The 14,432-nt window shown below is 44.4% G+C and overlaps 1 protein-coding gene across 2 annotated transcripts in view; it reads right to left on the reverse strand.

Annotated features, from left to right (window-relative positions):
* The window catches only part of LOC311236057 (transmembrane protease serine 9-like), an 83,318-nt gene that overhangs the window by 14,759 nt on the left and 54,127 nt on the right, over positions 1-14,432 (reverse strand). The window contains exons 17-18 of one of the 2 annotated variants that reach the window (XR_014620193.1): positions 11,999-12,108; positions 9,228-9,820 (exon numbers count right to left, since the gene is read on the reverse strand). Coding sequence is in view for 1 of the 2 variants with exons in the window: in XM_084323645.1 (XP_084179771.1) it covers positions 9,557-9,820; positions 11,999-12,108 (374 nt within the window). In the remaining variant the exon portion in view is untranslated. Of the gene's footprint in view, positions 1-4,926; positions 9,821-11,998; positions 12,109-14,432 lie in introns of those variants that run through there. The other variant, XM_084323645.1, reaches the window with a different exon arrangement.

Below are 14,432 nucleotides of genomic sequence, written 5' to 3' on the forward strand. Positions count from 1 at the left end.
CCTCAACGGCCGGCAGGCAAGGTGGGCCAGCATCCTCAGTCGGTTTGACTTCTCGCTGACTTTTCGTCCTGGGTCCCGCAACACGAAGGCCGACTCTCTGTCCCGGCTACACACCAAGTTTAAGTTTAAGTTTATTTGGATCCCCATTAGCCACAGCAGTGCTGGGGCTATTCTTCCTGGGGTCCATAACACGTAAAATACAGTTACAGACTTATACACTCACAACATTCACAGGTCATACAGACAATTAAAACAACAATAAAAACCCTAATCAAATTCATAATACAATACAACAATATATACGCCTTATGAATTCATAATACAATACAATAATACCTACTCATAATTAATTCATAATACAATACAGCATAATATACTATTTAGCTTTACATACATTATCTATGTTCATATCAGCCAATTATACAATCTTTTAATAATATATCCCTATCAGACACATGCCTTTTCATCTATATATACCTATCTCTTTATCAGACACATACATTTTCATTTACGTAGACACTATCTATTAGGGAATGTCAATTTCTTTGGTTGAAAATTTTGTTTTACCACGATTTTGAAACAACATTTACTATTCTCCTGCTTAACATGTCTGGGAAGAGAGTTCCATTCCTGCATACCACGGAACATGACAGTTTGCTTCATTGCATTCTACCTCACTTTCTGAAGTGTAAAACCTTGTGCAGAAGCATGTCTGGTTGAATGATTGTGTCTGTCAAGACTTATAGATAAATTGTTATATAAAATGTATGGGATCTTTGTAACAAGAATATTCCTAGTGAATACAAGGAGTGAGCAGAGTAATTTATGTTTGACAAGTAACCAAGTTAAACAACTGTGCATCGCTGCAACATTAGTTCTGTACTCACAGCGAAGCACTATACGTGCTGCTTTGTTTTGTACCATTTGCAATTTTTTCAGTTTATTCGTCGTTACATTCGACCATACTGCATAATAGTCAAGATTTGACAAAACCAGAGCTTGAATTACCTGTTTGATAGAATTTTACGGAGGATCCAACTCCCATTCTCCCTGAGGCCAGGGTGTTGGGAGTAGTCACCTGGGGCATCGAGACCGTTGTCAAGCGTGCCCTACGTTTCCATCCTGCGCCGAGCAACATACCTTTTCGTCGCCTCTTCGTCTCCGACTCTGTCCGGTCCCAGGTTCTCCAATGGGGCCACACCAGCCGGTTTGCCTGCCACCCCGGCATCCACCGCACCTTCTCCTTCCTGGCTCGTTGGTTCTGGTGGCCCACCATGAGGAACGACGTCAGGGAGTTCGTGTTGGCCTGCCCGGTCTGCGCCCGCAGCAAGGCCTCTCACCAAGCACCCGCCGGCCTGCTGCAGCCACTTCCCATTCCGAGCCGCCCTTGGTCCCATGTGGCGTTGGACTTTGTCTCTGGCCTTCCACCCTCCCAGGGAAACATGGTCATTCTAACAGTGGTGGATAGTTTCAGCAAGGGGGTCCATCTTGTGGCCCTTCCCAAGCTTCCATCTGCTTCCGAGACGGCGGACCTCCTGACAAGCCACGTGTTCCGCCTCCATGGGTTGCCCCAGGATGTCGTCTCGGACCGGGGGCCCCAGTTCACTTCCCAGGTATGGCAGGCTTTTTGTAAGGGATTGGGGGCCACTGTTAGCCTTTCCTCTGGTTATCACCCACAGACTAACGGGCAGACGGAGAGAATGAACCAGAGCGTGGAATCTGCTCTCCGGTGTGTTGCCGCCAAGAAGCCTGCATCCTGGAGCCGGTTCCTCCCCTGGGTCGAGTACGCCATCAACTCCCTGGTCAGCTCCGCCACCGGCCTCTCACCGTTCGAGGTATCTCTGGGCTACCAACCCCCTCTCTTCACAGCACAGGAGTCGGAAGTGGCAGTTCCCTCCGTGCAGGTTCATTTCGACCGGTGTCGTCGTGTCTGGGAGATCACCAGGACAGCGCTGCTCCAGGCATCGGAGCGCGCCAGTCGGGGAGCTAACCGACGCCGAATCCCTGCGCCGACATACCAACCAGGGCAGAGGGTGTGGCTATCCTCCAAGGATCTTCCGCTTCAATCCACCGTCAAGAAGCTGAACCCCCGGTTCGTCGGCCCTTTCGAGATCCGGAAGGTGCTCAGTCCCACGGTGGTGAGTCTAAGGCTTCCAGCCTCCATGCGGATTCATCCCTCCCCCTCTCAAGGAGTTTATCCACGAGAAAAGGAACACTGGATTAGCCACTAGATCAAACACCAGAGGGGATTGTGAGGTCCATTTTAGAAAGACCGCCTTCAGCAAAAATTGTCTATCGATAAAGGGAAGTGGAACATGGAACAGCCTTCCGGTCCCCTTAAGGGAATGTCCCACCCTGTCCACCTTTAAGGGCCAACTCAGGAAATGGCTGTTAGACAGCCAAATATGCACTCATTAGGGATGTTAGTGATGTTGTACTGACTGAATGTCATGTTAGTGTGGTCATGTCAGTGATGTCAGTTTTTATGAATGAACGTTGTATGGTCCGTTTTGTGTTTGTTTTATGTTAGGACTACGGGTGGAAATTAGCCCTGTGCTATTCCCGGCATATTTACGTCCTTATCATGCTGTGATGTTATGCATACACATGTAAATGATGTTCATTAATTTGCATTGTCCCGTGTAAAACCTGTCTCTCTCAGTCCCCTAATGCCTCCTGCCCCAGATCCGCCTCCTCCCGAGATGGTGGATGGACACCCCCAGTGGAAGGTTCGCCGGCTCATGGACATCCGACGCCGAGGACGGGGGTTCCAGTATCTGGTGGACTGGGAGGGATATGGTCCCAAGGAACGGAGCTGGGTCTCCCGCCAGCTCATCATGTACCCCGCCCTGATCACCGACTTCCATCGTTCCCATCCGGACGAGCCGAGGCCGGGCAGGTCACCAGGTGGCTCCCGTGGAGGGGGGGGGTACTGTGAGGGCTGGCCCAGCACTGCACGCTTCTCAGCGTCAATTACCATCACGCACCTGAGAGGCGTTTCCAATCAGCTCGTCGGGAGGACTCTTATACACGGTTTGCAGAACATTCTTTGTCAGGTCGTTTTGTCACCACCATTTCTACTGCTGTTCCCTCTCGTGTTTCTCCAGTGCGAGACGTTTTGCTTCTCCGCCGTCCCTTGGAGTTTGTTCCTGTTTTCTCTCTCTGCCTCACCGTGGACCCATGCCTCGTTTTCCACTTTGACCTTGCTCCTGGTGAGTCTTTTGGAAGGCTATTTTTCTATGAACTTATATCCTCGTCTTTTGTCCTGGACTCACTGCCTTCGACCGTTTTTGTGTGTTTCGTTAAACACTGAAGATTTGTTGAATTGTTTTGTTACTGGACTCTCCCTTGTATTTTCTACGTTTTGTGGACTAATGACATTCTATGTTTCTTTTTTCCCCTCGAGTGGGATAGCGTAAAGCTGCAGAGCTGCAGAGCCGCAGAGCCAACTTTGCTAAAGGCAGAGCTGCAGAGCCGCAGAGTCTACTTTGCTAAAGGCAGAGCTGCAGAGCCCAACTCTGCTAAAGGCTGAGCCGCAGAGCCCAACTTTGCTAAAGGACATTCCCCTCAACTGGATTAACATAAATTGTTGCACATTTCTGTTTGTGAAAATAAATACGCCCTTCGTTTTGGCTAACTCTGAACTATACGTGTCTGTGTTGTGCTGTTGGGGTTGCTTACAAAACCATAACAGCTAGCTTGTAATACCCCTCCCCCCCAGAAAAATCCACTTTGCATTTGATATATTGAAAATATAAAAATTTGTGTGTGTTTCTTAACAATAATTTGTGATGCCATCACAAACACTGGCATTTAAAGGGTAACATTTTTTAAATCCCTGCACCAGAATGCAGGAAATTAAGTCTTTGTAATTAAATGTTCCTGGTGGGGGACCCCCAGACCCCCCGCTAAAAAGTGGCCTGACAGACTCTGAGCTGAGGGGACAGACTGAAGGGACAGACTGAGGGGACAGACTGAGGCGACGGAGAGGCGACAGACTGAGGGACAGACTGAGCATCTATGACACTGTCGTTGTTAAATAAAATGATATGCTTTATGTAAAAATATGTACAGTACAATTGTATGCTTTATAAACAATATTTATTTAAATATGTAACTTCATATATATATATATATTTAAAACAATCATATGTTTTGGCAATGTTAGAACATGCAACTTACAAAATAAAGAAACTAAAAATGTATTCATAACACAAGGCAGACTTTTGCATAAGGACACAAGTTGACCTGAGATCTTTGATCGCTCATAAGGGGTCATATCGCTTCCATATCTTCCCAATTTAGTTGTTATGTCAATGTGTGTCACATTCCTGGTCGCGTATATTCTTTTACCAACGGATTTCCAGTTCCGCATTTGCGTTCTGCGATCTGATTGGCCACTGACGTTTTTTGGTGCGATCTGATTGGCCACTGACGTTTCTGGTCATGTGACATGTGCACGCCAATCGTGTGTATCCTTTCCGCAACGGAATTCGGTTTCCGGGTTCCTCTGATTGGCCCCCCACGTGACCCGCCCCCCTATCCACCGCTCTGCCGCGGCAGCTTCCTCATTGTTTACATCAGGGTCCCCCATTTTCAATTCATATAGAACGACTACACCGTAACAAATCATTAAAAAAATATACCGTTAACTGGAATATGTTGTGCCTTTACACATATGTTGGATTATGTAATTGGTTTGTCATGACAAACAAATAAAAAAATCGCGATTTACCCGCTGGCTACAACAACACTCAGTGACTGCATGTAGTCAGAGCCAGAGCTCAGCGATCACTGTGTTGTTGTAGCCAGCGGGTAAATCGCGATTTTTTTATTTGTTTGTCATGACAAACCAATTACATAATCCAACATATGTGTAAAGGCACAACATATTCCAGTTAACGGTATATTTTTTTAATGATTTGTTACGGCGTAGTCGTTCTATATGAATTGAAAATGGGGGACCCTGATGTAAACAAGACAAACGTCTTTCTCTGGTCTGCATCCCCTTAACAATTGTGTGTATTGAGCCGTACTGTATTGTACCCATTCTGCAATCTGTTAAATAAAGTTTTCATTCATTCATTCATTCAGTCATTCATTCATTCATTCAGTCAATACTTCCATGCGTATAAATTGAGGAAGCGAGCGAGTCCGCGGCCGCTCGCTCTGCCGCCCGCGGCAGCGCCAGAGCGGTGGATAGGGGGGCGGGTCACGTGGGGGTCGCGGCCAATCAGAGGAACCCGGAAAAACCGAACTCCGTTGCGGAAAGGATACACGCACCTCAATTGCGTGACACGCCCATTTCCCCCTCGAAGAGCAGCAAACTACCTAACGCCTAGTTTATCACTGGTTAAGCTTAGGCGACTCTTTCGAAGTTGGTTAAGGTTAGAGTTTGGAATCAGGGCTGGTGTTCTATCGCCCTGCTCTAAGACAAACTCTAACCTTAACCAACTTCGAAAGAGTGCCTAAGCTTAACCAGTGAAAGAAATAGGCGTCACACGATTGGCGCGACCAGAAACGTCAGTGGCCAATCAGAGCGCAGAACGCGAACGTGGAACTGGAAATCCGTTGGTAAAAGTATTCAGGCTTCCTGGTCATTGCGCCACCCTCTGTCAGTCTGGGGAGGGTATAGACTACCACATGTCTCCTCTGTCGGTCTGGGGAGGGTGTAGACTACCACATGCCTCCTCTGTCAGTCTGGGGAGGGTGTAGACTTCACGCTATCTCCCCCAGACCACCTCCCTGCTGAACAGGCGCCCCAACCGACCAGTAGGAGTCGCTGTTGCAACGACCAGGACGCGTGAATGCCTTCTACAACGCTGTTCCAGTTCCGCGTTGCCGTTTTGCGCTCTGATTGGCCGCTGAAGCACGCCCCCCGAGTGACGCGCGAACAGCCAGCAGCGCCTTCACCGAGCTCTAGTTCCGCGAGGTTGGAAAATCACTTAGATTTCGTAAATATTTACCCGTTTCTCATACGGTTGACGATTCAACAATCATTGCTCATCTCCGTGTGTTTATGTTGTTGCAGATGCTCAACAAGGTGGGTTTGATTGATACGCAGTCATGGCGGCGAAAGTGTCTTTATTATTTTCATTAGTTAACGTTATCATTAGCAGGTAAGTTATGAAGTCATTGTTTATCATAAAACCATGACTGGCTCGTCTATTCTGTGCTAGATCAAGACACTTTCAATGTCAAGTCAAGTCAAGTGGACCGACTAGGGGGATTTGATTTGACATAAAGAAAAATACAAGATTCCAGAAAACATCAAGGATGCTACACAAAAAAGTCAAGACTTATTTCCATTGTGGTCCTTGGTGTCAGACAATACAAAACATGACCACAAATAACAAATTGACAAACTACATAGACATGTACATTTTAAGTGCAGTACAAACGTAGCCACAGACAACAATATATCAGACAACATTTTCATGCATTTTAAAATCTAGTTTTTAACTTTGTCGAGGAGCCATGATTTGACTTTTTTCTTAAAATTGTGTCGGCTACTAATGCATTTTTGCTGTGAAGGTAGCAAATTCCAATTTGTGGCTCCCCAGAATTTTAAAGAACATTTGCCCATATTTGTTTTGAACTTTGGAATACACAGGTCTGCTGGCTCTGGTGTTATGGGTATGCATGTTTCCACTGAAAATAATTTTGTAAGATAAGTGGGGGCCCTATTGTTATAAATGTTGTGAACTATGTTGAGCTGAAGTTGAACGGACCTGGCTTCCAGAGGGAGCCAGCCCAACAACTGGAAGTGTTTTTTGCCCACATGTGCTCTGGAGACTAGTCCTAGAGTTAATCGGATGAGTTTGTTCTGGGAAACCTGTAACTTATCTTTTAAAACGTTGGTCAGACCTCCACCAAGAACAGATAGCATAGTCAAAGCAACAAGAAACAAGTGCATTTGCTAGAATGCGAAGACTTTCAGGGTCTAATAAATGTGCTTTTCTGGCCAGAAATTTAGTTCTGCCATTCACCTTGCTCATGGTTTTGAGAGCCATGGATTCCCCACTCAACCTAGATAGCTTATACACTTTTTTTTGCCGGAAGAAGATGTATGTACTAGGGCTGTCAGTTTATCGCGTTAATTAGATTAATTAATTACACAGCAAATAATCGCGTTATGAAAATTAACTCAAAATTAATTACAAAAAAGTTTTTTTTTTTTTTTTTTATTATTATATTTTTTTTGTATCTCATTCATTCCATAAGCATGTAGAATACACATTTACAGATTTTTTTTAATATGGTACATTTGCATGTTCTTGGTATCTGATTCTAGGGACATCTATGAATCTCAGGGAATGTATTCCCAGTGTCAGAAATACTGTGGGCTAGATCCAAAAAGAATGGATTGCACGGTGCAAGTTGCACCCTTACTTACAATTCATTATGAATTGAAAATGGGGGACGCTGATGTAAACAAGACGAAAGTCTTTCTCTGGTCTGCATTCCCTTAACAATTGTGTGTATTGAGCCGTACTGTATTGTACCCATTCTGCAATCTGTTAATAACATTTTCATTCAATCAATCAATCTGCGCGGTGATTGATTGAATGAACATTTTATTTTGAGTAAATTGTAATGAACCAAATGAGAATATCAATTTTTTTTTATCTTTGACTGTGAATAACACCATGCTCAAATTGACCAGACCTGAAAAATCTAAGCAAATTAATAGATGGAAGATGATTAAACAGAAGGTTTTGTAGATACAGTACTGAATTCTGCCATCCGGACACATGCAATTTGAAATATGATTATAGAATATAGAATATGAGGCATAAAATGGGAATGCGATTAAAATGCGATTAATTAGATTAATTAATTACAAATCCTGTAATTAATTAGATAAATTTTTTTAATCGCCTGACAGCACTAGTATGTACACTAGCAGGACAACACTAATATAAATAGTGTATTACAATACTAATATAAATAGTGTATAACAATACAATACTAATATAAATAGTGTATAACAATACAATACTAATATAAATAGTGTATAACAATATAATACTAATATAAATAGTGTATAACAATATAATACTAATATAAATAGTGTATAATTATGTATAATTGGGAAGGAATCCAATCCTGAGCACGACATAAGACCAAAATGGCAGCCATGTGAATATGGTCAATTAGCCAGGCTTTGAATAATATTTCATACCACATTATGGGGTCGTCTGTGTCAGCCACGCTGGCAGTCCGGGTAAAAAAGTCTCTGTCAGTCTGTGTCAAGGGCTAGTAGGGGACATGTCTGTCTCCATACTGGCCACCAGAGGGCGGACACTTCCGTTTGACTCCTCACAGGTTAAAGGTGACTCAACACTTCAGTTTGACTCCTCACAGGTTAAAGGTGACTCAACACTTCAGTTTGACTCCTCACATGTTAAAGGTGACTCAACACGTTTTCTTGGAATGTTTTCTCACATTTCTATCTTGTAATTTTACCCCTCAATAGCTTTCAACTGCATGTAGCCATGGTGACCATCATGAGACTGTAGCCATGGTGACCATCATGAGACTGTAGCCATGGTGACCATCATGGGACTGTAGCTATGGTGACCATCATGGGACTGTAGCCATGGTGACCATCATGGGACTGTAGCTATGGTGACCATCATGGGACTGTAGCCATGGTGACCATCATGGGACTGTAGCCATGGTGACAATCATGAGACTGTAGCCATGGTGACCATCATGAGACTGTAGCCATGGTGACCATGATGAGACTGTTCAGTTCTCAACATCCTGATCTCATACACTGTGATACACTTAAAATCCCTGCATCAACCTCTCATGTAAATACATCATAAAGTGCCCTCAACGGAGTGGCCATGTCTTGAGAAGCCTGCCTGGTTAGGGTCAGGGTTAACGGAGAGGCCTGCCTGGTTAGGGTTAACGGAGAGGCCTGCCTGGTTAGGGTTAACGGAGAAGCCTGCCTGGTTAGGGTTAGGGTTAACGGAGAGGCCTGCCTGGTTAGGGTTAGGGTTAACGGAGAAGCCTGCCTGGTTAGGGTTAACGGAGAGGCCTGCCTGGTTAGGGTTAACGGAGAGGCCTGCCTGGTTAGGGTTAGGGTTAACGGAGAAGCCTGCCTGGTTAGGGTTAACGGAGAGGCCTGCCTAGTTAGGGTTAACAGAGAAGCCTGCCTGGTTAGGGTTAACAGAGAGGCCTGCCTGGTTAGGGTTAGGGTTAACGGAGAGGCCTACCTGGTTAGGGTTAGGGTTAACGGAGAAGCCTGCCTGGTTAGGGTTAACGGAGAGGCCTGCCTGGTTAGGGTTAGGGTTAACAGAGTGGCCACGTCTTGTGAGAAGCCCACCAGGTTTGTCATTTGAGTCCATCCAAAAAGTCGCTGTTGAAGTAGAAAATGTTAGCATTTGTTGGGATTGTGCTAAGCTACTAGTGAAGGTCAATGGTGAACATGAAGCAGGAATATCGCTTAGCAACAGAATGCTTCATGTTCCCCAGCAGTTCTAAGCGCGATGCTAACAAGCACTAACATTTTCTGGCTCCAATAACAATTCCATGACAGGACGGACTACCAGCCTGAAAGGAAGAACAAGGAGATTGTGGGGACAGTCAAATAAAGGACGCAGGAAAGAGAGGAGGCTGCTGCGTTTCCCGTGGCAGGCGTGGCCGGGGAGGGCAAGTCCCCCACCGTCTCCTTGATGAAGGAGCCAAATCTGGACGTTTTGGTAAAGGTCTGGATATCGGTGCTTCTGCCGGAGTCATCTAGAGTCACCATACCGGCCTGGTACCAGGAGGAACCGGACCGGCACATCAAAGGACCGCCCTGATCTCCCTGGGGAACAAAACACATGATAAAGCCCTGACCTCCCTGGGGAACAAAACACATGATAAAGCCCTGATCTCCCTGGGGAACAAAACACATTATAAAGCCCTGATCTCCCTGGGGAACAAAACACATTATAAAGCCCTGATCTCCCTGGGGAACAAAACACATTATAAAGCCCTGACCTCCCTGGGGAACAAAACAAGTTGTGAACAACAAGTCAGCAGGAAGGTACAACAAGTCAGCAGGAAGGTACAACAAGTCAGCAGGAAGGGTACAACTCTGGCAGCTAAGGGTAACTAAGTAACATTGTTCATCAAACAGTGTTGAACTTGAGTGCTACAGTCTTGAGTGCATAGTAGTAAAGACAGAGACATAGTAGCAATATAGGTAGGTAATATAGTAGGTAGATTCCATAATAGCAAAGTGCATAATAGTAAAACACGGTATGAAGGTTAGTCGTCATTTCTGGAAAAGGGGTGAAGGGTTAAAGGTGCTATAGACAAAATGTTTATGTAGAGTAATCATTTTCTTTTTAAATAATGCACCCAGAGCTTTTAGAAAGGTGTAGAAGTATTGGTTTCCCCCCCAAATAAAATACAGATTAATGAATTTATCATTAAAAAAAATTTGGCAGGTCCAAAATGAGTGTTGTAGGCATCCCCTCCCTACTTCACATTTCCCCCATGTGGAATGACCTGATTGGATAAACGACATGCTGGTGCTCTAGTGCGACATCTAGTGGCTGAATGTTATCTATAGGACCTTTAACACTTTGGATGCCACGGACGACATAACACGTGTTAGCAGTCCGCCCCCTGAATGCCCACCACGACAATTAGCGTAATTCTTTTTTTATTAGCGATCTGAATTCATATTTCATTAACCGAGTCTACCGTTGGGAAACCAGCCCCACCAGGAGCTCAGATGTGGAAAAAAGCGCCCCCTATCGTCTCCCAGATGGTAATGCACCCTTTTGGAATGGACTCAATGAAAATGGATGAGAAAAAAAAACTCCGGAATCCACATTTTACTTCTCACGCATGTAACCGGAGATGATCCCAGTCATTGTGGAGCCTCAGGAATGCGTGGAATATGTGTTTACAGTACGTTGCATTGGATCAATAAAAGGATTGATTTTTGGAATGGCGATCAGGAATTGGAATAATCTTTTTGGATACCATCTGATCTCAGGTAAGGAATCTATTTTACCAGTCTTAGGATAATCAGACCTGTTTTCACGGAGATATAAGCTTTTCCCCTATGTGTGATATGGCTGTTTGGCTGTGCGAGCGATCAGGAACTAAGAGAATAGATTTTCAGCTTGCGGCACCAGCGTGCATACGTACACATATACTATCGATAATCTAGCGTTTATTTGAAAACGATTCATAAATAGGCCGAAAAATGACAACGTTCTAGAATATTCCAGTACAGGGCGTTTATAACTGAATATTTTTCCCCCTTGAAAACGAGGGCTTTTCAAAATGCTATAAAACGGAAATGAACCGATAAAAAAACAATCCGCTTCGACAATGTTGACTGGAAAATTAGTCATTGATAAGCGACGGGCAGATTAGACACATAGCCATAATTTAAAACATAGATTAGGCGATATTAACGCTAACATTGAAGTGGATGGTGGGCATTCAAGCACTAAATGTGCGCCCCCTGCTGGGCACTGAAAGTGTTAATGACAAATCTATCTCTGTATAAATATTGTATGTACTACTGAGAGGATCCACGTGTGGAATCAGGATATCAAACACTTTGTGTATCACTCAAATATATTGAGAAAGGGAGGAATAGGGAGGATGGATGGAGAGATCATTGGAGGGTTAGTTAGGGTTAGGTTAGTAGGAGGAGTGTTGGAGGGTTAGTTAGGGTTGGGTTAGTAGGAGGAGTGTTGGAGGGTTAGTAGGAGGAGGGTTGGAGGGTTAGTAGGAGGAGGGTTGGAGGGTTAGGAGGAGGAGTGTTGGAGGGTTAGTAGGAGGAGTGCTGGAGGGTTAGTTAGGGTTAGGTTAGTAGGAGTGTTGGAGGATTAGTTAGGGTTAGGTTAGTAGGAGGAGTGTTGGAGGGTTAGTTAGGGTTAGGTTAGTAGGAGGAGTGTTGGAGGGTTAGTTAGGGTTAGGTTAGTAGTGAGTACGGTATACGTGTAGCAGCAGTGGATGTTGTGAGCCACGCCACCTGCTGGAGCTCCAGGGCAGAAGTGCAGATGTTCTCCGAGGCAGAAATGTTCCCACAACTGGTCACGTTGGTCTCAAGATCCCGCAGACCTCCAGCCTCATCGCCCCCTGCTGGATGATTACAGTCACTCAGGTGAGATGAGCATTCCACAAAGTAATCTATCTTTGAACCAAAACAAGAAATCATGAAGTCATACTCAATGACTACATTCCTCTTTACATATATATAAAGATTTCAAATCAAATAATAATAATAATAATAATAATAATAATAATAATAATAATAATAATAATAATAATAATAATAATAATAATAATAATAATAATAATAATAATAATAATAATAATAATAATAATAATAATAATAATAATAATAATAATAATAATAATAATAATAATAATAATAATAATAATAATAATAATAATAATAATAATACATTCAATTTGTAATGCACTCTACATTTGGAAACCAACCAAATCTCAGAGTGCTACAGGGTAAAAAAGATAGGCTTTAAAAACATAGGCAATTAAATATTTGAAACAAACAAGGCATAAAAACATAGAAAAAGGGGATAAAACACACAAGGCATGTATAAAAAGGTTAAAACTAAGAGAAGGCTTTTAAAAGAAGCAGTGGTCTGTGGTGCTCTGAGGTAGTCAGGGAGGGCATTCCACAGGCGCCCATGGTGCTGAGCTTGGTCCTGGGGGGAAGGAGGCGGTTTGTGTTGGCAGAGCGAAGGTTACGAGTGGAGGGTTCTGGAGTGAGGATATCTTCTAGGTAGGGGGAGGGCATTTCCGTGGATGCATTGATGGGTCAGAAGGGATACTTTATATTCAGTCCGGGTGGTGATGGGGAGCCAGTGAAGTGAGTGGAGGATGGGTGTGATCAGGGCCGGACTGGGGAAATAATTCATACCGGGAGATATAGCGCGAAATATAGCCCCAATCAGGCCACTTTTTAAGCGGGGGGTCTGGGGGTCCCCCACCAGGATTTTTTTTGTTACAAAGACTTAATTTCCTGCATTCTGGTGAATTTTAGTGCATGTGAATCACAAACTAATGAGCCAACAATTGCTTAGTACAATGTACTGTTATGGACCTCAAATAAAACTGTTGTGGCACTAGCAATGCTACTCTCTCCACCTTCAAAAAGAAAAAAGCAAGAGGACAACATATTTTTCTATTTACTATTATAATACAGTTAACCACTCTCTCCTGTAAGGGCCTTTCTTTTTCTTTGTTTTATCCCTCTCTCCTCCACCCTTTCTCTTTCTTCCACTGTCCATCTTGACATCAACGTTAATTGACTTTCGCTCTACTGTATCTCTCCCGAGTCCCTCACTACCTGGCTCATTGCCTGGCTGTTATTCTGCATCTGAGTGCCGTCTGCCATTCCATTCGCCGCCTACGCTGTCAATCAGTTGTATCGCCTGGTCCCGCTTCCACCAATCACAAGCGGCAGCACGGCTCCATTGTGTGTGTGTGTTCCGCGTGAGGGAGAGAGTCAGATAGTTCTCCAACTCTGTTGCAGACAGTGAAATCCTGGTTGTTCCCCACCCACCTAGGTTATCTAACTATCGCGCCGCGCCGCCGCCACAACTAGAAACAATGGCCTGGCAAAAAAAATTAAAAAATAATATTTTTTTTTCCTTTTTTTTTTTTTTTTTAGATACTTAAAAAAAAAAATTGTGCAGGCCAGGCCACCGGGAAAACTCCCGGTGCTCCCGATGGCCAGTCCGGGCCTGGGTGTGATCGTGTTTACGCACTCTCATCAGGATCCTAGCAGCGCTGTTCTGTATGTATTGGAGCCTCTGGAGGCTCTTGCTAGGAATCCCGATGAGAAGTGCATTACAGTAATCCAGCCTGGAGGAGACATTACATTTTTTACATTTAGTCATTTAGCTGACGCTTTTATCCAAAGCGACTTACAAGTTCTGTGCGACAAGACAGCAAGAAGGGTATAACTATCAGCTGAGTAACAATGTTCATCAAAGTGTTGCGTGTTACAGTGTAGGTTAGTTTATTAGGACAAGTGCATGACATTAAGGTTAGTCGGGGTTAGATTTTTTTTTTTTTTTATCATTTCAGATAATGGTTGAAGAAGTGAGTCTTTAGTCGACGGCGAAAGATTGGACGGGATTCGGCTGTCCTAACTGGGATGGGTAGTTCATTCCACCATTGTGGGGCAAGGACTGAGAATAGGCGGCTTCTCTTTGATGACCCTCCGGGAGCTTGGATAGGAGTAGATCTGAGGCGGCCAGAAGACGCAGAGCGTAGGGGTCTTGAGGGTGTGTAGTTAGAGACCATTGACCGGAGGTAGGCGGGAGCGGTTCCCTTTGCCGCACGGTATGCTAGGTCGAGGGCCTTGAAGCGGATACGTGCAGCAATGGGGAGCCAGTGCAGGTCCCTAAGAAGTGGGGTGACATGGGCTGACT

This window comes from Notolepis coatsorum (genome assembly GCF_963971535.1).
Source record: "Notolepis coatsorum genome assembly, chromosome: 10".
Lineage (NCBI taxonomy): Eukaryota > Metazoa > Chordata > Actinopteri > Aulopiformes > Paralepididae > Notolepis > Notolepis coatsorum.